The sequence below is a fragment of the Polypterus senegalus genome, chromosome 7, assembly GCF_016835505.1.
Source record: "Polypterus senegalus isolate Bchr_013 chromosome 7, ASM1683550v1, whole genome shotgun sequence".
Lineage (NCBI taxonomy): Eukaryota > Metazoa > Chordata > Cladistia > Polypteriformes > Polypteridae > Polypterus > Polypterus senegalus.
This window is the reverse complement of record NC_053160.1, coordinates 166,832,260-166,856,483: the sequence shown is the minus strand read 5'-3', so window position 1 is coordinate 166,856,483 and position 24,224 is coordinate 166,832,260. Positions and strand designations below refer to the sequence as shown.

General features: G+C 39.4%; 2 protein-coding genes across 10 annotated transcripts in view; one reads left to right on the top strand and one right to left on the bottom strand.

Moving 5' to 3' along the window:
- The window catches only part of LOC120532980 (probable E3 ubiquitin-protein ligase HERC1), a 188,217-nt gene extending 167,653 nt beyond the window's left edge, over nucleotides 1–20,564 (top strand). For all 7 annotated transcript variants that reach the window (XM_039759544.1, XM_039759542.1, XM_039759540.1 and 4 more), the window contains 12 exons: nucleotides 280–402; nucleotides 506–608; nucleotides 1,648–1,817; nucleotides 2,826–2,964; nucleotides 6,650–6,819; nucleotides 6,954–7,123; nucleotides 10,511–10,676; nucleotides 10,996–11,072; nucleotides 12,146–12,398; nucleotides 12,603–12,755; nucleotides 14,535–14,840; nucleotides 19,400–20,564. In XM_039759544.1, coding sequence (XP_039615478.1) covers nucleotides 280–402; nucleotides 506–608; nucleotides 1,648–1,817; nucleotides 2,826–2,964; nucleotides 6,650–6,819; nucleotides 6,954–7,123; nucleotides 10,511–10,676; nucleotides 10,996–11,072; nucleotides 12,146–12,398; nucleotides 12,603–12,755; nucleotides 14,535–14,840; nucleotides 19,400–19,585 — 2,016 coding nt within the window. In that variant the 3' untranslated portion in view covers nucleotides 19,586–20,564. The remainder of the gene's footprint in view (nucleotides 1–279; nucleotides 403–505; nucleotides 609–1,647; nucleotides 1,818–2,825; nucleotides 2,965–6,649; nucleotides 6,820–6,953; nucleotides 7,124–10,510; nucleotides 10,677–10,995; nucleotides 11,073–12,145; nucleotides 12,399–12,602; nucleotides 12,756–14,534; nucleotides 14,841–19,399) is intronic.
- Nucleotides 20,565–20,761: 197 nt separating this feature from the next.
- LOC120532982 (long-chain-fatty-acid--CoA ligase ACSBG2-like) overlaps nucleotides 20,762–24,224 on the bottom strand; it is a 45,489-nt gene continuing 42,026 nt past the window's right edge. For all 3 annotated transcript variants that reach the window (XM_039759550.1, XM_039759551.1, XM_039759552.1), the window contains exons 14-15: nucleotides 22,337–22,580; nucleotides 20,762–21,128 (exon numbers count right to left, since the gene is read on the bottom strand). In XM_039759550.1, coding sequence (XP_039615484.1) covers nucleotides 21,052–21,128; nucleotides 22,337–22,580 — 321 coding nt within the window. In that variant the 3' untranslated portion in view covers nucleotides 20,762–21,051. The remainder of the gene's footprint in view (nucleotides 21,129–22,336; nucleotides 22,581–24,224) is intronic.

Genomic DNA, 24,224 nt, shown 5'->3' with positions numbered 1-24,224 from the left:
AGTGTTAAATACATATTGTCAGTACTACTCGTATGCTAATTGTGTTGTAGTCCATGTGAATGAATCTGTTCCTCACTTCAGTCATGCAGTGTGACCCTTATGAAGTCATTTTTCCTGCCAGAGCATCACTTAATAATAATGAAGAACCACAGAATAGAATCCATTTGTAGAAATACAAACTTTTAATTGATTGAAATTTTATTTTAATTGTAAAAATCTATACATCATTGTGAAAGATGCTATACAACAAAATTGATTAATTGAGACTTTTTAATGCAGGTTTCTTGTGGCTTGAATCACACTTTGGTAGTAACATCTGATGGCACAACTGTCTGGTCATTTGGAGATGGAGATTACGGGAAACTGGGAATAGGGCCTTGTACTGTTAAATGCTATCCACAGGTAGTTAAATGTCTTAAGTTATTTCACATTAAGCCACTAGTTAGACTTATAAGCATATATTTTAATCAAAAGGATTGTTGTTAATAATATTTTTTTTTTCCAGAAAGTGGAACAGCTATGTAATAAAAGCGTAAAAAAAGTTGCTTGTGGGACTCAAATTTCAGTAGTGCTCACCAAAGATGGACATGTATACACTTTTGGACAAGGTAACATTTAATATTCCACACTCTCAACAATATTCATGTGTAGATTCTGCAGCTAACAATAAATGTAATTGACGTGCTTCAGATTTTTCTAATTTAGTGTACGAGTGTGAGATATGTCAGTGTAGGACACACCAGTTCCCTACTAATAGTCACTTAATTATTACAGAGTTAAACTTAAGCTAGAGCTTATCCTGACAGCTTTGTATGTGCAAATGTTCAATGGCTAACAGAACTAATACCTTTTTAAACTGAGAACTGCTAAAAAGGCTTATAGGGAAACTGGAGTTGAAAATGTATTTGTCATTCAAAGATGGCACATTGGAATTCCTGTCTTCATTTGATATCTCAGGAGTAATAAAATAAAACAGGAAATTGATGAAAATCTAATAATTGAAGATACATATTGCAGCATTACAATACACCTTCTACTTTAAAATATGCTAAAACAATGCAGCTTTTTGCAGTGTCAAGCGATGTGCTTTACACATAGAATCGCACAAGAAAAGCAACTGATGTGTTCCAGGATTTTTGGAACCTTTCTTTCTGGTACAAGGCTTTTTCAACATAATTTGTGTAAAAAAATGTTATATTGGTCATCCTTAATTAATCATTCCTGATGAAGAGGGACAATTTGAGACTGTCAATGTATTGTTCAACAATCATGTCCTAGAAAGAGAGGTCACTTTACTGTTTAACTACTTACTGATTTAGAATATTTTTATATAAAATAAACCTATTAAATATTTTTCCTTTAGAAATAATGGGAATTAGCAGTTTACCCTATAAAGTATAAAATTCTTGGAATATATTTTACCTTTCCCTTCTTTAAAAGTCGGTGATTTAAAACAGCCTATTATAACATCTCTTATATCTGTGTTGGAAAATCCTGTCCTATACCGATGGCTCAAAATTTAAAATTGCACTGGTCTGTGTACTCAATGTCATATGTTTGTTTGGTTTAGTGTAATATCATAAACCTTAGTAATAATAATTCTGTTTATGTCCTGCCTGGTTGAGCTTTCTTTTCTAATTTTTTTAGAGCGCCTCTTAGGTCTACCAGATTCAATGCTGAAGAACAACAGTTATCCACAGAGGGTGCCTGCTTTGGAAAGTGACTTTGTAGATGATATTGCCGTTGGATCAGAACACATTCTTGCACTGACTTCCAGGGGAGATGTCTTTGCATGGGGGTGCAACTCAGAAGGCCAGGTATTCAGTTCAGTTTCATTATAAATTCCACCTACTGAATATTTTAGTGGGCAACTTCAATAAAAATAGTTTCTACTCTTCTACTGAATTACCATTAATACAAATAGTATGTTATGTTTACAGCCAGATTATTCATAGTTGAGTTTTAAACTGGCTGTTGTGTTGGCATCCACAGTCAGTCTTGGTTACCAGTTCTGCACTGGCAGGCTAACTGTCTGTTTATCAAATTCAATTCTGTGCCATGTTAAGGGATTTGCTGCCTTGAACTCTAGAGTCTTACCAAAGTTAATGTTCAGCATATTTTTTTAGATAAAAAGTATTTACAAGAATTCTCTAATAAAATTTCCAATGTCGGTCATTTGGGTTGTCTGAAAAGTGATGATTTGAAGACTGTAATGATTAGTGTATGTTTAAGCACCTACCCAACACATTAGTCCTAGCCATGCAACTCTTCCCCATTTAAAAAAACAAAAAGGGAATAAATAAATAAATAGGTTATCAGATGTCTCTAAACTAGCTAGAAACTTAGTCTACAACATTTAAATGACATAAACCAATAAGCATGTGTTACGGCCATACAATTTTACACTTTTCAGATGGTCACGAATTTGATTTGTTCTTTTAGACTTTAGTAATACAGCATGTCTTGCTCACATTTTGGTATTTTAATTTAGACTGAAGAGTAGGACTGTGGCAGCTGAGCAGGATTAGTTTAACATATATCACCAATTATCTCTCAAGCATAACTGTGAAGACAGCTATAAGAAGAAAGTCAGGTCTGCTGGTTGTAACAGGAGGATTTTTTATATTATATGGGTGTTAATTTACATGGCGTCTCATGTCCATCCTTACTGAGCACAACGATTGTAACTTATATTTTTATGTACATCGTTATCATGAAATGGTTCTCTTAACTGAAATTAAGATTTGTGTAATCATGTCTTATTAATTGGTTTGAATTGTATCAGTTAGCCAACAATGCTACAGATGATGACATTTCTGTTTCAGCTGGGCCTGGGACACACAAACTCAGTGAAAGAGCCAACCTTGGTAATCACTCTTCAAGGAAAAGGCATACAGCAGATATCGGCCGGGCGCAGTCACAGTGCCGCCTGGACCACCCCGCCTCAAGCTGCTGGAGCTCCAGGTTAGATTTTACTGACCAATCCTGACACAATGATGGTTTCAAGTAATGTAACTATTTGAGTTTATAGCACTATTTTTTTAAATTAATTTAGAGTCAGATATGAAGATGGCTTTTCCTTGTCCTCATTTGAGAAATATTTTATGTTATTTCATTAACATTTTTACCTTTTTACTGTATTTGTGTTTTTTCACACATTAACATTATCATTAAAATAAAAGTAGTATTAGAATTTTTAGCAGTAATAATTTTATTCTTGATCATAAGATACATACATTTCATTGTTTTATTTACCGCAAGTGTGAAAAAAGAAATGCATTTTTTCTGATATATAATATTAATGCAACTCACATAAAGTAAAATAAACATACTGTAATAACAGTGTCAGACTTAATAGACTGCAGAATATGTTCCATCAAGTTGATTGTTGTATAGCAGACTTCACTGACTACAAGCTCAGAGAACTGTAACGTTCACAAGTAAAATGCATTTACAAACTTTACCAAATACAAAGTGTATACATTTGGCAATTAATCTTTTCAGACTTGTTTTTAGCTTTCTGGCACTTCTCATGAAACTTTTATATATTTGCAATCACTGTAGAAACTTTGCTAATCAAAACAAATCTTCACTGGTGTCACTACTGTGGACAGGTGTTGACATTTTAAATAAATCCCGGGTCAAGCAATATTTATGTCAGTTGTGAAGTTTGACAAAACGTGAATAACTGCTTATACAACCTTACAGAAGTATCAACCTATTTGATCCTTGCCATATTTTTCTCCTATGGAGCCATTTTTTTATGTTCTACTGCAAAATATCCGCACTTCACAGCAGAGAAGTAGTGTGTTAAATAAGTTATGAAAAAGAAAAGGAAACATTTTAAAAATAACGTAACGTGATTGTCAATGTAATTGTTTTGTGAGTGTTACTGAGTGTTGCTGTCATCAAGGATTTGATTATCATTATTTCTTTCAGTCAGGTTCGTATTTGGAGGATGTGTTGTGTTCAAGTTACATTCCGTGCTTGTCAACCGTTGTAAAGATGACAGGTTTCATTCATCGAAGTGTTCACTACCCAAATCGCTACTCGTGAATCTAAGATGTTTAACAGGCATTCCCGGTATTAAGTTGTGGAATTGCCTGCGAGTATTTAGCGACAGCGTCTCTATGAACTTGTGGATTTGCCTGCGAGTATTTAGCGACAGCGTCTCTATTAAGTTGTGGATTTGCCTGCGAGTATTTAGCGACAGCGTCTCTATTAAGTTGTGGATTTGCCTGCGAGTATTTAGCGACAGCGTCTATTAAGTTGTGGATTTGTCTGCGAGTGTTTAGCGACAGCATGTCTATGAACTTGTGGATTTGCCTGCGAGTATTAGGCGGCAGCGTCACAAAGTTGTTTCCGTCTAGCTGCATCAGAAAATGTACCATAACGTCTGACACGCCCCCTTTTTACTCTTTTCTCACAGCTTGGATTGCTGCTGTCATAATCGGTTTGAGTTTCATGGTTTGTTTCAATTACGCTAGTATTTTCAGGACTTGTGTTGAAGTAACATTCGGCATCTGTCAAGCGTTGTAAGCATACAACCGCCTTCATCGATAACTTCGCATCGTAACAAACGAACAATAAAACAGCAGAGAAGCCGTGGATTAAATAAAAAGGCTGCAGTTATCAGCAGGGAGACGTGAATACCGTGGCAAAGCAAAGAAGGGAATGAAGAGACCAGAGCAACGGACAGCCTTATATGGGCAGGCAGTCAATTACGTGGGAGGCGTGGTGATGGGGGATGCAATGCAGCCTCACACGGCGACCGAGCTGCAGGCTATGGACGTATATATGTATGTAAGTAGGATTCAATTATGACCGTTACACGTAGAATTTTGACCTGCTTAACTTTTGTAAGTAAGCTGTAAGGAATGAGCCTGCCAAATTTCAGCCTTCTACCTGCACGGGAAGTTGGAGAATTAGTGATGAGTGAGTGAGTGAGTGAGTCAGTCAGTGAGGGCTTTGTCTTTTATTAGTATAGATGCATCAGAATGATGACCATACTGAAATTTTGTTTAAATATTCTTACTAAACAACACTAAAAAAAACATAAGACTTTTGCTTTTTGTTTAAAAGTGATAATGCAGTGTAATCAACTAAGGATAGCTAAGTGCATTTGTACATTGTGTCGTTATTTTTGAATACGTCAGTTTGGTTTCTTTTTATTTCAAATTTAATTTAAAAAAGGTTTTATTTAATAAATCATAATAAAGATCTTGGTGTCTCATATATAAAACTTCTTAATACATTAAAAGGTTTGTCAGCCTTTTCTCTTTGAAGTCTGGATTTATAAAACACGTGGAAATTAGCTTAAAGATTTTTGCCCATCTGTAAGTCCTTCTTAGACTTTTTCAGTGTTGGCATTTTCACGATTTAGGCAGAAGGACAATGAAGTACATCAGTGACATTCTGATGTCTGTCCATCCATCCACCCATATTCTAAACCCGGTTTTTAAAGCCTTTCACGGAGAAGGGATCATGTGATTTCTGCATGATGGTTTGGGTAATATCGACTCCAATTGAGCACACAAGCCCAAGAGAGGTGATTCTACATCCGTCTTGCATGAGTGAATGTGTTTGTGTGTCCAAAGATGGAGTGAAAAAAACAACAGTACAGTTTATTTGACATGAATGTATAATTAGCATGCAAACATTTGCACTCACATAAATATGCAGATATTATCATTCCAAGATTCAAGCACTGTAAGGCTGACTCTTTGTAACTGATCTGCTGTGATATCACATCCCTGCTTTATCATTCTATACACAAAACAAAGGATATTTGTAGGCAGCAGTCACATTGAGGGACATGCAAAAAAGTGCCTCGCTTTTGTGCCTCAAACACTGGCTCAGTGTCCAGAAGTCAGTAGTGTACCAAGTGGTCCAAGAGGACATCCAGCAGCTCAGAGTGAGAGAGGGGGGCCGCCCGAGTGAATTTCTCGCCAGTAACTGGTATCCTTTGTATAGCACATAAAGGTTACTGAAATACAAATTTATACAGTATGGTCATCAATAATATTTACACTTTCCACTCCTGTAGCATATATCACATATGTCCGATCCACTTCCACAAGATACTTTATCCTAATGCAGGCGTAGCCCATGGGGCACAGCGTCTCGTTACTTGTACCCACAGGGCTGTGAGTATCATTTTTTCCATACCTGCAGGATGTACACATGCATGAAGCCATTTACAACTCTATTTTTGCACTGTTCTGAAATCTGTAAATTCTGAGTCAGGAACATATTGTATTTGGCCCCAAGGATTTTTAATAAGTGACTGACAGTTTGTAACAACTGCTTTAACTGATATAATAACAATTATTTAGAGTTCTCTCTCTTGAGGGCAGACCTGTAGACTGCCAAAAATACAGCAGGACTGCTCATGCCCACTGGCACACATCAGCATCTCACTTTCTTATTTCTTGAGCTTTATATGATTATGCACATAACACACAAAGTTTCACCCCTTTCATATTACATTACCCAGTATAAAATGCTAATATTTTCTATCTAGGATTTTTTTGTCATTGATAAACACAGCATGTTCTTTGAAGTCTGATTAAATTATTTGTAATAACTTTTGAACTTTACAGTGTCAATGTAACACTTCCTGATTATTAAGTTTCATTTTGTGTTCCAGGGGTTCCAGCCCCTGTGCAGCTTGGTCTTCCTACAGCTGTTCCACCACAATTCAATGTTTTGAAAGATTACAGTCCAGAAGTTCTCCGCAGGCGGCTCATGATCTTATACCAGTTCTCTGATTTAATGTATAAGTCATGGAGGCTGCTTAACCTCAACCCAAGGAACCAAGTAATTTTTCTTTTGTTTGCCTACTTTGTGTCTTTTTGCCAACTTATTGCATTTTAATTAGCATATTAGTCATTCTTCAGTGTATGTAACTCTCCTTAAGTGTGTTCCTGAAGTCCACTCTGCTTTTGCTTCAGATTCCAGGTTCACAGTACTGTTCAGGGACGTCAGCAGTTGTGCAAGGCCAATTAAGAGGCCTCCTCTCCCCTAAGGTGAATACACTTCCGCTGGTCCGTTCGATCGGAAGAACTATGGTACAGGGGAAAACCTATGGACCTCTTATTACCGTGAAGAGAATTTGTACAAGGTATTCACTGTTTCAGTTTTCTGATGTTTGTAATTTATTCTTCCAAACACACGTGGTCTCAAAGCATCCAAAATACAATCCTATGGAATCTGCGAGCTGATGTAGGGATGTGCAATTTTGGAAAAATATTCACATTTTGATATTTCTTTCCGGTATAGCAATTGTGATTTACATTGTGATTATTTAGTTTATTAATTTACATTTCCTTAAATTAAAAGAATCCAAAGAAGGGATGCAGTTACTTCATCTGTTTATTTAAACATAACTACAGTGATCCCTCGCTACATCGCGCTTCGACTTTTGCGGCTTCACTCTATCGCAGATTTTAAATGTAAGCATATCTAAATATATATCACGGATTTTTCACTGGTTCGTGGATTTCTGCAGACAGTGGGTCTTTCAATTTATGGTACATGCTTCCTCAGTTTGTTTGCCCAGTTGATTTCATACAAGGGTCGCTATTGGTGGATGGCTGGGAAGCTACCCAATCAGAGCACGTATTACGTATTAAATAAAACTCCTCAATAGTATAAGATATGCTTCCCGTGCGGTGCTTCGCACACTTAAAAGCACTAGTAGCCCGTAATGATTTTCGATTGTTTGCTTTTCTCTGTCTCTCTCACTCTCTCTGACATTCTCTGCTCCTGACAGAGGGGCTGTTTGCACAGAGGGGCTGTTTGCTTAGAAGATACGGACACTCCTTTCAAAAATGCCGAAAGACTACCTTCACATTGCTCCTTTTTTCTTGCAGCCGCTTTATCACAGTGCTTTGCGTACTTAAATGCCCAACAGCTCGTATTGATTTTTGATTGTTTGCTTTTCTCTCTCTGTCTGACATTCTCTGCTCCTGACAGGCACTCCTTTAAAGAGGAAGATATGTTTGCATTCTTTTAATTGTGAGAAAGAACTGTCATCTCTGTCTTGTCATGGATTACAGTTTAAAGTTTTGACTAAAGGATGTTATTTCATGTCTAGAGGGCTCTAATAATGTTAAAAAACGTATTTAGAAGGTAAACAGGTTTTCTAAACTGCGAAAATACTAGATTTATAAATAAAGAATCCTACTTCGTGGAAATTCATTTATCGCGGTAGAGTCTGGAACAGATTAACCGTGATAAACGAGGGTTTACTATATAACTGTGCGGAGAATATTTATAAACAGTGTGGCAGAGTTTATAAGGGCTTTTAAAATATATAAAAATAACCATACAAACATATGGTTTCTACTTCACGGATTTTCACCTATCGTGAGAGGTTCTGGAACACAACCCCTGCGATCGAGGAGGGATTCCTGTATTGTGTAATAGAATACAAAATTCAGACAATTAAAAAAACGTATGTAATTACTCCTAAGTGGAGACGCCACCTCTTTCACTCCCATACCATTCAAATATGTGTTGTAGGTGGCTTTACTATGTTTGTCACATTTTAGTTGTTATACTAATGAACAAACATTACTTTGGCTTCAAAAATAAAATAAATGACACAAATTTAGCATTTGCCAATTCATTTTCACCTATGACATTTCCTGTTTTAACAGCCCCACTATCTATGCGTCTCAGCTGTTATGCACCTCCATTAATTTCAAGTCATTAGAAAGATTTGCCTTGTGCTTCAAAGCATTACGAGCTGAGCCACATGAATGTCTGGTCAATGCGGATATTTAGAAACCCCAAGTAAATGCTTTTTATTTTGGAATGAACTTAGGAAGTAGCTCATTTTATCACCAATGGAGACTAACCACAGGTAGAGAAAAGTTAACTAAAACAGTAATGGTGGCCAGGCGAGATGGACAGCTTTAGCCATGAGCATTACGTTCAGAGGGCGAACAAGATGCCAGTCCTTTATCAGGGCTATGTATGTTGCTTTAGTAAAAAGAAGCAATTCATTTCATGTAATTCGTTTTTTTAATTTCAGTAATTTGTGACCCCCATTATTTTAATGCACAGCACTACAAGTTAAAGTAATTGCAGCATACAGCTGATTAGCCCGGTCATTGCACTCTCAAAGTGAGTACGAATGGCAGATTTTTAATTCTTTGATGGGATAAAAGCAGCAATAACAAAAGCCTGTGTGCGCGCATGTGTGTGTGTGTTTTGCCTTGACAGATTAGTGTGATTTTCTCACTTTTAGCAAATTAAAGTATATGGGACTTTAAGTAATAAGCACAGTATGCAACCAGAATATGCTTATTAAAATCACTGCTCATGAAAATGGAAAATTTAATTGTGTCAAATTAATCAATTAATCATTCAAACCTACACTGAAGAACTCATGCAAGTCACTAAACTTTTAAAAGTAGGCTGATTTTTCATATCATTGTAAGTCTGATTTTAGTTTCCCCTCATATTAAAGAGCATTTGTTCTTGTCGCATTAACGAAATGATTCAATTTTATTGTCATTGTACAGGTACAACAAAATGTAGTTATTACATACCCCTAGGTGTCAGAGCGTACAGCCAGCTATTGTACAGCATCCCTGGAGCAAATGCAGGTTAAGGGCCTTCCCCAAGGGCCCAACAGGGTAGAGTTCATTCTGGCAGTAACAGGATTCAAACTGGCAACCTTCCCGATCCCAGCACAAATCCTTAGCCTCAGAGCCACCACTCATTTTAAATTCATCATAAACTATTGACAACACTGAGTGAACATTTCCATTCTGTGTTTTTGCAAAGGTTTTATTTTGAATGCTCATAATTACTAACTTCTACAGTATTAGCCTGGTGAGATTTTTTTGGTAAAGTATTCCAAATTTAACAGAAAAATGCCACCTCACCACTTCTTTTAAGTTTGACTCTTGAAATTATAAGAGGACCTCCATTTGAAGATCAAAGGTTATGACTTGGAGTTTAGAGGGACAGGAATTCCAAGGACAGAGCTTATAGATTATAAGTCAAATGTATTAAAATGTTGCATGTCACAATCTCCTGGTACTTTAATTTTCCAAACCTGTCCCTCCTTTGTTACATTTGTCCCAACTTTAAGGCTTCCTGAAGTCAAATGTGTCAGCTTTTCGTGAATCCCTCACTTCGGAGGTCTTGTAAAGGAGCCTTTGTCGTGCTGTTTTCAGAGTGTCTTACGTGAGCAATCAGACTTTGTACAAATCCAGTGTGACTGATGTTACCTGTGGTCAGTTCATTTACAAGCTTTAAGCAGGGGAAGGGGCTATATAAATAAAATATTATCATTATTTAAAGTGCAGGTAAAATGCATTAATAAGCAAATTATACATTTGATCCCAAGTTCAACACCTTAACTTTTAACAAGTCTTTTCATATTTTATGTTAGAATTTGATGTGAGGAAGGTCTTCTTTGCACGGGCTACACATCTCATAAAGCCCTGCAACAGATGTATTCTGGTCAGTAACTCGGACCTTCTCTTTAAAGGGGGCGCTCCAATAAGCCCATTTTTATCCAGATTGCCAAGCAAGTGGTCAGCTTGAATCCCTCTGAACTTCGATTGCCCTCAAGAGCATGGAAAGTAAAGCTGGTGGGCGAAGGAGCCGACGACGCGGGAGGAGTGTTTGATGACACCATAACAGAGATGTGCCAGGTGAGCGCAGGCTTTGGCAGTTCAGGTTTCTAGCTGGTCACTTTGTACAGTGCCTTTCTTATTGCCCCCAAATGTATTGTGTCTGATAGTTAATGACAATTCAGTCAATTTGATGGCTGAACTTGCCGTCACATTCAGTCTTCTGCTAAGGCTGAGCTTCAACATTTACTGTGCAAAGGAAATTAGGACAGCAGGTCTTAGACTAACATGGCAGTTGTCCTCCTTCAATGTGCAGTAACTTTGGTTCTTGACACATCACAACCCCATATCCAGCGTTAGTATTTTCTTTGGCTTATTGGTGCATCTTTGTCTTCATTAGGAGCTGGAGACGAGTGTCGTGGATCTGCTCATTCAGACTCCAAATAGCATTGCCGATGTTGGCAGCCACACAGACAGGTAAATGTTAATAAATGATATGCAAAATAAAAAAGTCAAAGTTCTAGTTTGTTCAAAGTAAAGCACCAAATTTGCTTAACAATTGTACTGTTCACTTAAGCCTGAAGGGTAAACTTTACCTCATGCCATGTTTTCACATTTTATTATTATCACTTATGACTCAGGCGCCGACGCGAGTGGCAGCCTTTCCAGCAGCTCTGTGTATGACTTTGTCTTTAAAGTCTTTATCTTTCTACCTTTTTCTCTATTAGTATCTATCTATCTATCTATCTATCTACCCATCTATCTATCTATGTATCTATTCATATTTAAAGAGTTTTTTCCAGTTGATCAGTGTCAAAAAGCCAGATTCAGTCCACCGTGATTCAATTATAAATTGTTTAAAACTATGACTGGAATTACGACACTAAATCCAAGCTGTTATTTTAAAATAAATCCTTCAACATGAACACAGGAACACCAATGGAACCAGTTAAGGGTATATTTCACACAAAAAGATTTAATACTACATTCAATAATAAAATGTGAAAACTTCCAAGGGCGTGAATACTTTTTATAGGCACTTTATAAACGTGTGTTTGTTTTGTCCCCCTCTCTAAAAGTAGCCACAAACACATAACATGTCTAACGTACTGTATGACCAAACTTAGAGAAATGAAATGAGCCTTAAGCAAGAACTTTTCTTTTCTTTGCCAAATCAATTTTTTTTCTCTATTTTTGTGTGAACTGTTTCGCTGTGAACTTTTACTAAAACTTTTAAAACTACGATATTTGTCTCTGGAATTACTTGATCATGCATCACACTGGTGCTTGAATCGTCCTATGAGGCAACTAAAAGCTGCAGAACTTTGGTCATTTTGGCCATTTTTCATGCCCACCTCACTGGGTGGCAGCATGCAGCCGGAGATCTCAACCCTCTAAAGAGTTCCAGTGGACATACCCAGCGACACCACGCCGGCTCACTGCGGTGCGGCAGGACACATTCTGCCTCTTTCAGTCTCAGACGGGGAGGTCATTTAAAATCAGCGTATTTTAAGGTTCAGGCACAAGCGTTGTTTTTTATTGTTTTCCAGGTTTTTGCTAAACCCTTCTGCCTCTTCAGAGGATCATATGGTTCAGTTCCGGTTTCTGGGAATTCTCATGGCCGTTGCTATCAGAACTAAGAAGCCACTTGACCTCCACTTAGCACCCTGGGTGTGGAAGCAGCTCTGCTCAATTCCACTAAACAGCCAGGATTTTGAAGATGTGGATCTTCTGAACTTTCGCAGCTTACAAGGAATCCTGCACTTGGAGAATACGGACATCAATGAAGAAAACTTCCCTGTGGTGAGCAGATTTATGTAGACACCACAAAAAACCGGTGCCTCAGAATTTTGAAATAATTTAGGACTGGGTGGCCTAGTGGAGGGTTGCTGCCTCACTGCTGTCTGTCGACTCTGAGGGTCTGTTTGACAGCTATATTTAAAATGAATCAAATTAGAGAAAATTTTTATGTTACACTTTTTTTTTTAAATTCTCTTTTTTGTCCAGATGATTCCCTTGGACACTTTTGTCACACACAGTGCTAACGGCAAACTGGTGCCTGTCATTCCTGGTGGAGATCAGATCCCTTTGACATTTACAAACAGGAAGGAGTACGTGGAGCGAGCAGTCAGTTATCGTCTGCATGAAATGGATCAGCAGGTAAATGTGAGCTTCATTAATGTCACGGATTAGCAGAGGATGGATACAGACTAGGAGTGAGTTAACCTTTGGAATTAGGAAATCAGAATAAACAGGATCGGGGAACACACAAATGCATCTTTCAGTGAATATCAAAGCCTGTGCATTTCCTCAACTGTTAGACTTGTAATAAAGCGCTGGCTATGGCCTACTTAACTGAGCTCTTCTTTACTAGAGTGTGGCTTCATCAGGTTACATCGCACAGTCACCCCAAACCTCCATCTCTGTTTCTAGCTTGGCCTCTAATGGAGCCCATGCACTGCTTTTAGTTGCAGTTTACGGAAGTGAAGGTCTGGAGCTGGAAATCCACAAAGGGAGAAAAAATGAATCACATATCTTCAAATAGTCTTTTATTCCTGAACTTTCAACACGTAACGGGTGTCATCATCAGAGGAAAATGATTAGACATACAGGAATCAAAGGCAATATAGAGCAGATTAGGAGGGGAGGGTAAGTGGGTGTAAGAGGGGTGGATTAGTAAGGTACCATTCAGAGAGCGTTTGTCTTAAAGTCTTTTTCACTACTTGGATGTTCTTCTTTTTAAGCCTGCATATGCTGGGTTCATGTCCAAATGTCTGTTAATGGCCTTTCTATTTGATAGCCACGATTCAGCCAGCACTCTGGCACTCTTAGTACCGTATATACTCGCGTAAAAGTCGGGTCTTGAAACCCAAAAAATCGATCATAAAATCAGACCCCGACTTACACGGCCATTCAAAAATGCGACACTTTAATTTTTTTTTTTTACGTCAACTTGAATCTCGCACCAGTTTCTCAGACACATCAACTTTTGTTGCAGCAGCGCAGTTACCAATTTCTTTTGCCACTTCAACGACTTTTAATTTTAAACCTGCTTCATATATCCTTCTGATCAAACGCTCCATCGTAGATAAGGGATGCTCTTATGATAAAGATGTATGAGGGTGTGAGATACAAAAAACACAAAACAGTGCAATCATCGCTTCAGAATAGTTTGGGTATTACCGTGTGGTCACGTAGACACAATACATAGAAAAAAAAGGCCGTGTGCTCCGTGGTTACTCTCTCAGCTGGGCGTTAGCATATCGTAATCTCTTGGATCAATAGCGTGAGTTTTTCGCATTTGACTTATACAACTGACATTCTAAAATACCAGAAATGATATTGTAAAATCAAGCCCCGACTTATCCTCGAGTCTCACCTGCACTGTGTCCTGTGTGACTAATTAACATTGTGATCGCCATAAGATTTTACAATATTCTTCCCACTTTTCCCTCTGTATTTATAGCTGCTGCACGCCTTTATCAGATAACTTGTTTTAGTACAGAATGCAAGTTTTCACATTTCAAATAACTTCTGTTTTCTGCAGCAAAACAAGTGTGCACATGCAAATATTTACACATTTAACAAAACGTTGAAATGAACTTCAGATTAAGTTGTTACTCACCATCAACCAACGTTTGTTTCGGAATTTGCACAAGCCAGTGGGTACGGTGACATAAGCGGTGAAATGTGGAGCGCACATGTGCAGGACAGCTTTGGAGTCTATTATGATGGGTTTGATAGAATGCTGGTCATCAAGGTGTGTTCAGTGGTTTTCTGTGCATTATTTTAATTACATTGTGACTTTACTCGAGTCCTTCCCCACTTCTGTACACTTTGAATTTGCAGAGGAGGAGCGAAAATGAAAGACAGACATATCGCAGATGGGTTTCCTCTGGGCCGAGTGCTGTTTTGTGACATCTGTTTGCTGTTTTCTAGGCAATAGCAGTACGAGAAGGCATGTCCTCCATCATCCCTGTGCCTCTCCTCTCGTTACTTACTGCAAAGCAGCTGGAGCAGCTCGTCTGTGGGATGCCCGAGGTCTCCGTGGAGACCTTAAAGAAAGTGGTGCGCTACCGGGATATTTCAGATAGCCATCAGATGATCAGCTGGCTGTGGAAGACACTTGAGGAATTCACAAATGAAGAGAGAGTTTTGTTCCTCCGCTTTGTATCGGGACGCTCAAGGCTGCCTGCAAACACCACTGATATCACGCAGAAATTCCAAATCATCAAAGTTGACAGGGTAAGGAGACGGGGCTTAAAAAATGGAGTGATTGCAGTGCTGTATTGTTGTGTTTCACACTGCTTCAACAAATTTAGCAAAACTGTCTCAATGAAGAACGGGTTAACGTGAACACTGGAATTAAATTAATTATATTTGAATAGCAGAGAATATTCCAGGTCATAAATTCAAACTGGAGAACTTCACAGAAGGATCTACTAATGGGTTTTGTACAAAACGAGTAGTTAAAAGGGGAAGTTTGGTATTTTTCAAGTCAAAGTGATTTCTTCACAATGATGGTTTATATTAGTTTGTGTTCCAAAGTGAAGTACATATATAATACTAGTCGTCCCCAGCGGCTCTGCACATGTAGAAGAAACAGGGCAGCGAGGAGGCCCTGCCCGGCTGCCTACTCCTGACGTTACTCTTCTCCCTCCCCTCGGCCCGCAGCCTCTGTCTCGGATTAGCGCGTATATATCGCTCCTGCAAGAGAACTGTGATTGTTAGCGCGATGAAAGAAGTCACAAAATCAACCGGGATGTTCAAGCAAATTATAGAAAAAAACCCGATCTAAAACTGTGAAGGAGTTCTTATGTGAAAAGCAGACACATTGACAGATGTTGAATTTTACATATATAGAGATATAGTTTTAGGAAAAAATAAATACAGGAGGAAAGCGAGGGGTATTGCAAGTCCAAATGTGATGAAGCCTTAAAACTTTCCAAATATGTCCAGTTTTCAAAATGTTGTCAATTATTGAGCTGTGTCTTGAGATTACACACAATGTAAAACAGTGTATCTATGTTTAAAGAAGGAGAAAAAATGAAAAAAGCAAACCATTGCCGTGAGATTCGTCCATTTTCAAAGGAGACTGGCTCTGCCCTTCACTTTGCCAAATGTCCCATTCATCTTCCTCCGCAGTACAGATTCAACTCGTCAATAATGGCACTTACCGAGGACTTTTCCATTATTGAATGTCAATGCGCAGCCGTGAATTGAGGTCTTGCTTATGAAGACAACAGCAGCAAAGTCACTCGATCACTTCAATTCTTTCACTATACACAAGTGTCCTTCCTTATTTCACAATGATACTTCCTGCTGCTGCTGGATTGATCGTGTACACGTCGGTGTGTCTGTGCTTCAGTAAAAGAGAATTTTGAGCAGGCATGGAACATGCAATCAAGTCACAAGAAGTGAAGAAATGTTATGGGGGCATACATCCATCTTCCTAATCTGGTTATCCTGGGCAAGGTCACTCTCATGGTCCAGCTGTAGCCCACTATAGCAAGCAGCAGCCACAAGGGAGAACCAATCCCTGGCCAGGGTGCCAATCCATCACAGGACACACACACACACACCACTTTAGCAGTGCCAGTCCACCTAACCTGTGTGTGTTTGGACAGTTGGAGGAAACTGGAGCAACCAGGGAGAACATGCAAACTCCCCACGGATGTGAACCCCATTCTCCTTCACTACGAGACCCACGGTGCCACCCATTAATTGTTGTCCTCAATAACTTCAACCAAGAATCTATCTGTATACTTTTCTCTACAGTAAGCACCATAATAATTCATCTAATCAATCCAGTTATCCAAGGCAGCTGAATCCTATCCCAGTGAGCACTGGGAACAAAGCAGGAACACTACCTGAATGGGGCACCAGTGCACTGCAGGTTGTATACACACACCCAGGCCACAATAACCTGAATAAATCGAGGAGGATTGGTGGCATAAAGTTTTGCAAGTTCAGTACAGAGGTTTTAACACAGAACAGGATCTGCATAAATTGGCAAGTTGTGTTTGTAAGCGTCTGTGAGTTTTCATTCATTGTCTTTAGCACTTGCTGAGGACACAGTAATAAAGAGTAACTTGTGCACTTTTTATCTTTCGAGTTTTTTCATCCTCTCTGTGTGAAACCACAGCCTGAGACGTCATAACTCCACGCATGACAGGCACTGCCAGCAGACAAAGTAGTAAGAACCATATGCTTACCACAAGAAAGACAAGATATCTGCAGTCAAGTATTCCTCAGGACCACAGAAGGCACATTTTCCTAATTAACAACCTTTACTACTTCAAAGTGGACATATCCGTCAAGTTTTAAGGCTTTCCTTCACCTCCATTATAAAATGCTTTACCAGGCTGATTTTTATTTATCTTTCACTTGAGAGCACAATTTCACATAGCAGTATTTGGGTTTTTAAATAGAGGTAACCTTCCATCCATCTTCAGACCTGCTGAATCCAAACACAGGGTAACGGGGGTCTGCTGGAGACAATCCCAGCCAACACAGGGCGCAAGGCAGGAACCAATCGTGGGCAGGGTGCCAACCCACCACAGGACACACACACGGGCCAATTTAGAATAGAGGTAACCATTAACCAGCAATTCTTTTAAAACTAAAATAAGCAGATGTTTTGCTTACCAAAAAATGCAACTCTGAAAGAAGAGGCTATTTGGGGTATATACAGTGGAGGAAATAATTATTTGACCCCTCACTGATTTTGTAAGTTTGTCCAATGACAAAGAAATGAAAAGTCTCAGAACAGTATCATTTCAATGGTAGGTTTATTTCAACAGTGGCAGATTGCACATCAAAAGGAAAATCGAAAAAATAACTTTAAATAAAAGATAGAAATTGATTTGCATTTCATTGAGGGAAATAAGTTTTTGAACCCTCTAACAAAAAAAGACTTAATACATAGTGGAAAAACCCTTGTTTGCAAGCACAGAGGTCAAACGTTTCTTGTAATTGATGACCAAGTTTGCGCACATTTTAGGAGGAATGTTGGTCCACTCCTCTTTGCAGATCATCTCTAAATCCCTAAGGTTTCGAGGCTGTCTCTGTGCTACTCTGAGCTTGAGCTCCCTCCATAGGTTTTCTATTGGATTAAGGTCCGGAGACGGACTAGGCCACTCCATGACCTTAATGTGCTTCTTCTTGAGCCACTCCTTTGTTGCCTTTGCTGTATGTTTTGGGTCATTGTCGTGCTGGAACACCCATCCACGACCCATTTTCAGTTTCCTGGCAGAGGGAAGGAGATTGTCGCTCAGGATTTCACGATACATGGCTCAGTCCATTTTCCCGTTAATGCGATTAAGTTGTCCTGTGCCCTTAGCAGAAAAACACCCCCAAAGCAAAATGTTTCCACCCCCATGCTTGACGGTGGGGACGGTGTTTTGGGGGTCATAGGCAGCATTTTTCTTCCTCCAAACACAGCGAGTTGAGTTAATGCCAAAGAGCTCTATTTTGGTCTCATCAGACCACAGCACCTTCTCCCAGTCACTCTCTGAATCATTCAGGTGTTCATTGGCAAACTTCAGACGGGCCTGCACATGTGCCTTCTTGAGCAGGGGACCTTGCGAGCCCTGCAGGATTTTAATCCATTGCTGTGTAATGTGTTTCCAATGGTTTTCTTGGTGACTGTGGTCCCTGCTAATTTGAGGTCATTAACTAACTCCTCCCGTGTAGTTCTAGGATTCTTTTCACCTTTCTCAGAACCATTGACACCCCACGAGGTGAGATCTTGCGTGGAGCCCCAGAGCGAGGTCGATTGATGGTCATTTTGTGCTCCTTCCATTTTGAACAATCGCACCAACAGTTGTCACCTTCTCTCCCAGCTTCTTGCTAATGGTTTTGTAGCCCATTCCAGCCTTGTGCAGGTCTACAATTTTGTCTCTGACATCCTTGGACAGCTCTTTGGTCTTTCCCATGTTGTAGAGTGTGGAGTCTGCTTGATTGATTGATTCTGTGGACAGGTGTCTTTTATACAGGTGACTAGTTAAGACAGGTGTCCTTAATGAGGGTGACTAATTGAGTAGAAGTGTCTAACCACTCTGTAGGAGCCAGAACTCTTAATGGTTGGTAGGGGTTCAAAACTTATTTCCCTCAATGAAATGCAAATCAATTTCTATCTTTTATTTAAAGTTATTTTTTCGATTTTCCTTTTGATGTGCAATCTGCCACTGTTGAAATAAACCTACCATTGAAATGATACTGTTCTGAGACTTTTCATTTCTTTGTCATTGGACAAACTTACAAAATCAGTGAGGGGTCAAATAATTATTTCCTCCACTATATATATATATATATATATTTTATATATTTAATACAGTACCTGCCAAATACTACATTGAGTACACGACATGCGTTTTGCCCTAATTGGGGCTCGGCCGGTGTACGATTTGCTTCTCTCACCTGAGAGGTCTTGGCAGATGTTTGCCGACTGGCTGACCAACCACAAGCGCTACCTGGTAGGTAACCATTCAAATAATCAGATTGCATTTCAGACCTATGAATGTAATACTCCAATCTTCACCCGGTCATGTAAGCGACCAGCCATTGTGGTGCAACATCGGAGGCTTTGCTGCAGGTACTGGTGTCTGAGGTTCAGTCCCCCTGAGGGAAAGCAAAGGTGGGGCTGACAAGCCCAATTAGGGCAAAACATGTGCAGTGTACCCTATGGATTTGGTGGGTACTGTCTCACTCACACACACTATATATATATATATATATATATTAAAATTATAAGGTCTGATATCTTAAAACTTTTTTTTTTTTTTTAACTCTTTCCTCTTTAGCCCCTCAATGGCCTACCAACAGCACAGACCTGCTTCTTCCAGCTGCGACTCCCACCCTACACCACCCAGAGCATTATGGCTGAACGACTGCGATACTCCATCCACAACTGCCCCTCCATAGATATGGACAACTATATGCTTTCTCGGCACACAGACGTGACTGATGGTTCAGATGCAGAGTATTAAAGAGATGAAGTCCAATAAGAGATTCTGCAAATAAATGAAAACAAATTTCATGTGTCCGAGTTTTAAAAAAATAAAAAATAAATCCTTGTAAACTGCAATTCCACTAAATATTCCCAATTTTATGGCAAGTCAACAGGAAACAAAAGCAAAAAAAAGCACAAACATGCAATGGACAAGCAAAAAGATCAACAAGAAGATCTGGATCAATGCTGCCTTTTAGAAGAATCACAATCAAGATCCGTCAGCTTTTGAATATTCTGTAACACTTTTGTTGTTTGCCTAACAAGAAGTGGTTGCCTGTCGTGTTTTGTAAGGTTTGTGAATTTTAGTAAAACAAACTGTATTGGACAGCGGGAATGAAGCTGGACCCTGAATCATCTTTTCCAAGTTTACTACATACGTAGTTCAGTGGGTCGTGAAGGGGGTCTTTAGAATGGACAATACAAGACGGGATACGGATTCTCTACTATTGTTGTCTTCTTCAAAAGGTCAAAAATTATTAATGGTTGGACAACTCAAACAGTCTTTTAAATCGGCAATAGCGGAGGTACATCATGAGAGAGACTAGACCTTTTAAATATTTTAAATTGTGATGATGACTTTGTTGATTCAGGATACAAGTTTGAAAAGTATTGGCTGTGTTAACATTAAGCTTTATTTTGCACATTTAATTATGATGCACCCACCTCTATATCTAAAGAATTATGGGCGTTAAGTTGTGGTCTACATTAAAATGTTCACTCCGATGGAATTAAAACCTTGGAATATTTGCATGGAAGAAGCCTACAATTCATAGCGGAGTGAGCCTACACTGCACCTATTGCACCTGCCAAAGGGCAGAACGCTGCAAACAAAGGTTTTAAAACACAGGAGGAGCTCCGATTGGTTTAGTGTAAAGCAAATGTCTCCCCTCCATGTTCAGAACTATACATTTTTGCTGTGAGTTTAAAGTGCATTAAATAAAAACATTCAGAATTCATTAGTCAGAATGTCGTCACTCCGCACGATGGTAGCCCGTTTAAAGTGTGACCTTTGCTTTTCATTGTAAATTTTGAATTTTACTTCTGGATGCCTGGTGAGAAGCTGGATATTTTCATTAGGTTGGAGGGGTGCAGAAGTCAAGACACAAATAGTGAAAACACACAAAATCACTGTAGTAAAACAAAAGAAGAAGAATTCCAGTAAATGTATACTTTATTCTGCAAGTTAAAAAGGACTCTTTAAAACAGCGAATGGCCTTTGAAATGTATATCTACACATTGCATCAGATCATCATTTTAAAGTGTATTTACAGTTTGTGATAAAATATATCCGTGTAAAACAATAAGAGTTAGAGGATTCCAGCCCCATGTGCAAGACTATGGGTTGTGCGTTCAGACTTCAGAAATGATCATCTGTACAATATATATTTATATATTCAAAAGCCTGCTGTTTCTTGAAAGCAGATCGCTGATCCCATGTCCAAGTCAATCGGTATAAAATTCATCAATTTTCTCTTTATACATTTTTTGGACCACTGGCCTTTTCAGCTTCATTGTAGGTCCTGTTGAAAGGAAAAGCAAAATAGATGATTCATACAACTGTTAACGGAGGGCTGTTTATGTAACTAATATACATTTGTGTCCATAATCGGTAGAATTCAAGAAAGCAATAACGAATGCTAGAAACAAAAAAAAAAAAGCTAACTAAAGCGGCAAAATACAGGCAGGCCATCCATCCTCTTCCGGTTATCCGAGGTCGGGTCGAGGGGCAGCAGCTTGAGCAGAGAGGCCCAGACTTCCCTCTCCCCGGCTACTTCTTCCAGCTCTTCCGGGAGAATCCCAAGGCATTCCCAGGCCAGCCGGGAGACATAGTCCCTCCAGCGTGTCCTGGGTCTTCCCTGGCGCCTCCTCCCGGTTGGACGTGTCCAGAACACCTCACCAGGGAGGCGTCCAGATCAGATGCCCGAGCCACCTCATCCGATTCCTCTCGATGCGGAGGAGCAGCGGCTCTACTCTGAGCTTCTCACCCTATCTTTAAGGGAAGGCAGGCCTCGGGTCACAAATGGAGTTCCATTCCTACACAGACTTGTGACCCAATTTTGTATACAATTCAGAATTCCACTAAAGCTGTAAATTAGTGGTGTAATTAGTGAAAATGCTTTACAAAACACAATCATCATACTTTAAACATTGGGTTGTCCTGCAGTTTGTTTTAGGATTTGTGTTTTATGATTTTTAAACACCCTGTAGTACCTCCGAGTTAGAAAAGGCACAGTAATGGCACAAGTGATCCCTCAGCACGTCCTTATCTTCCCAGCAGTTATTACCCTCCAATACCCCCCCCCAAGAGGACATGTTTGGGATGTTCATTAGGACGCTGGGAATCGCAGTCGTTTCTACCACTCGGCTGAGCAGCCATTTCCTCCTTTCATGCGCGTATGTCAAAGTGATTGCAGTTCTGTTTTTCACCGTTATTGGTGGCTGCTCTTTATTCATCGCCATCAGAACTAGTTGGGGTCATTCATAAGTAATGAATGGAACTTGGTTTTATGTGCTTATTAATATCTGCAGACTCCATAATTGGAGACCACTGGATATTTTTCCCCACTGTAACTCATTTAAATCTTCAAGCTTTATAATCCTGTCTAATCAGCTGTGGCGTGTGTGGTCTGCAATCTAAACAGATTGAAAATCAACTTACAAATGACCCATATTTAACAAAGCTTCTTATAATTTATGACAGATTTCTAGCGTAAGACTTATGGCTTACCTAGTTCTCCTCCTGGCACAGAGAAATCTCTTTCCAAAAGCAGCCATTTTTGGATCTTCTGTGCATTCGAGGTTGCCTTTGCATTAACTCGGTCAATTCCTTCCTGTATTGCTTTATACACCGGATGGTTTTCTTGGCCCGCAATGTCTGAAACTCGATGGGCATTGCATCCTAATAACCGGCAGAATTCTTTGACTTGATGGGTCAGTTCATCTAAAGGCTCTCCGGAATCATTAACATTGCACTACATTTGAAACAATAAGAGTGTCAGAAGAAAATATTGAATATAAGTTTACAATTATTATATAGAGATTTCCAGAAAATCTGGAATATAGGAATGCAATTTCCACACAGAATCTCTTACACACATTCTTCCCTTAGAAGTAGAGTTACAGTAAAATTACTCGGCGTTGCTAGAGAAAGACTTTAAAACACAAGGTCATGGGTTCATCCTCCTAAATGAGTCAGTCACTGTATGGTCTTTAGGAAAATAGTCTATGGTGCTGGGCATTTATCAAACTACTGTAAGTAATTTGGACCTGAGCATTTGTAGGCTTTGCGCCCTAGGAACCTGAACTATTCTCTTAGCATTTCAGCAATTATTTAGCCCTCAGATGCTGATCTTTCTGATCATAAAATAGGTCATTATGATACAATTGATAAGAATTCATAATTAATTGCAGAATTACAGTATTTGAGGGTTCCTCTAGACTGCCTCTCTCTTGCACAATTTCGCTCAAAAACTAATCAGCACATCGTCAGCTCATAACAGGCTTAGGTTTTGAGTTTGGTATTTTTCTGTCCAGCTGTTTTAGTTCTAAACCGTCCTCAAGAGACTGGGCAACACAGATATCTCAGTGACGGATGTGTGTGTGGGTGTGTGTGTCTCTCTCTAGGTTTTCAATATCAGAGGACCCTAAAACAGAGAAATGTTTGACAAATCTAAAGCTTTCGCTCCTCTGCCATAGACGATAGGTTATGGTGGGGGAGTTGGGCACAAAGCAAGCAATGAAGATTGACGGGCATAGCAAGCAGACTGGTGTGTGTCGTAGCACGGATTGTCCTGCTCTGATTCTAGCATTGTTTAATGGGCATCATAAGATATGTGCCATTGGAAAGTAGATTACCAGTCATTTCCTTTAACAAATGTAACTATTCTTCACCGATAGTGTAGTATGAATGCTTGTTAGCATTTCTTTCCTGTCCAGAGGCATTAATATTGTGTTTTGTTGCCTGGGGTGGTCTTTGAGTTTGCCCAGCCCCAACCCCATTTTTTACAAAATAAAATACAAATCATACAAAAAATAACTATTAAATTACAGTACAATTGAGGGAATTCAATAACGCCCCTACATTCTTTCCATAATGCTGCTTCCATTGACTTTTTTCTAAAAGTAGTGCCGCTCTCTTATTATTCTCCCAATCTCAAGATGAAGCAAACAAAATATTCCATCCATCCATTGTCTAACCTGCTGAATCCGAATAGGGTCACGGGGGTCTGCTGGAGCCAATCCCAGCCAACACAGGGCACAAGGCAGGAACCAATCCTGGGCAGGGTGCCAACCCACCACAGGACACACACAAACACACCCAGCACACACTAGGGTCAATTTAGAAACACCAATCCACCTAACCTGCATGTCTTTGGATTGTGGGAGGAAACCGAGCGCCGGAGGAAACCCACGCAGACACGGGAGAACATGCAAACTCCACGCAGGGAGGACCCGGGAAGCGAACCCGGGTCTCCTAACTGCGAGGCAGCAGCGCTACCACTGCGCTACCGTGCCGCCCTCAAACAAAATATTAATAATGAGATTGAAGGGCTTGTCCCTTTGGGTCAGAGTAAAATCGATGAACTGGTCAAGATTGGCATTTGTAAAATACAAAA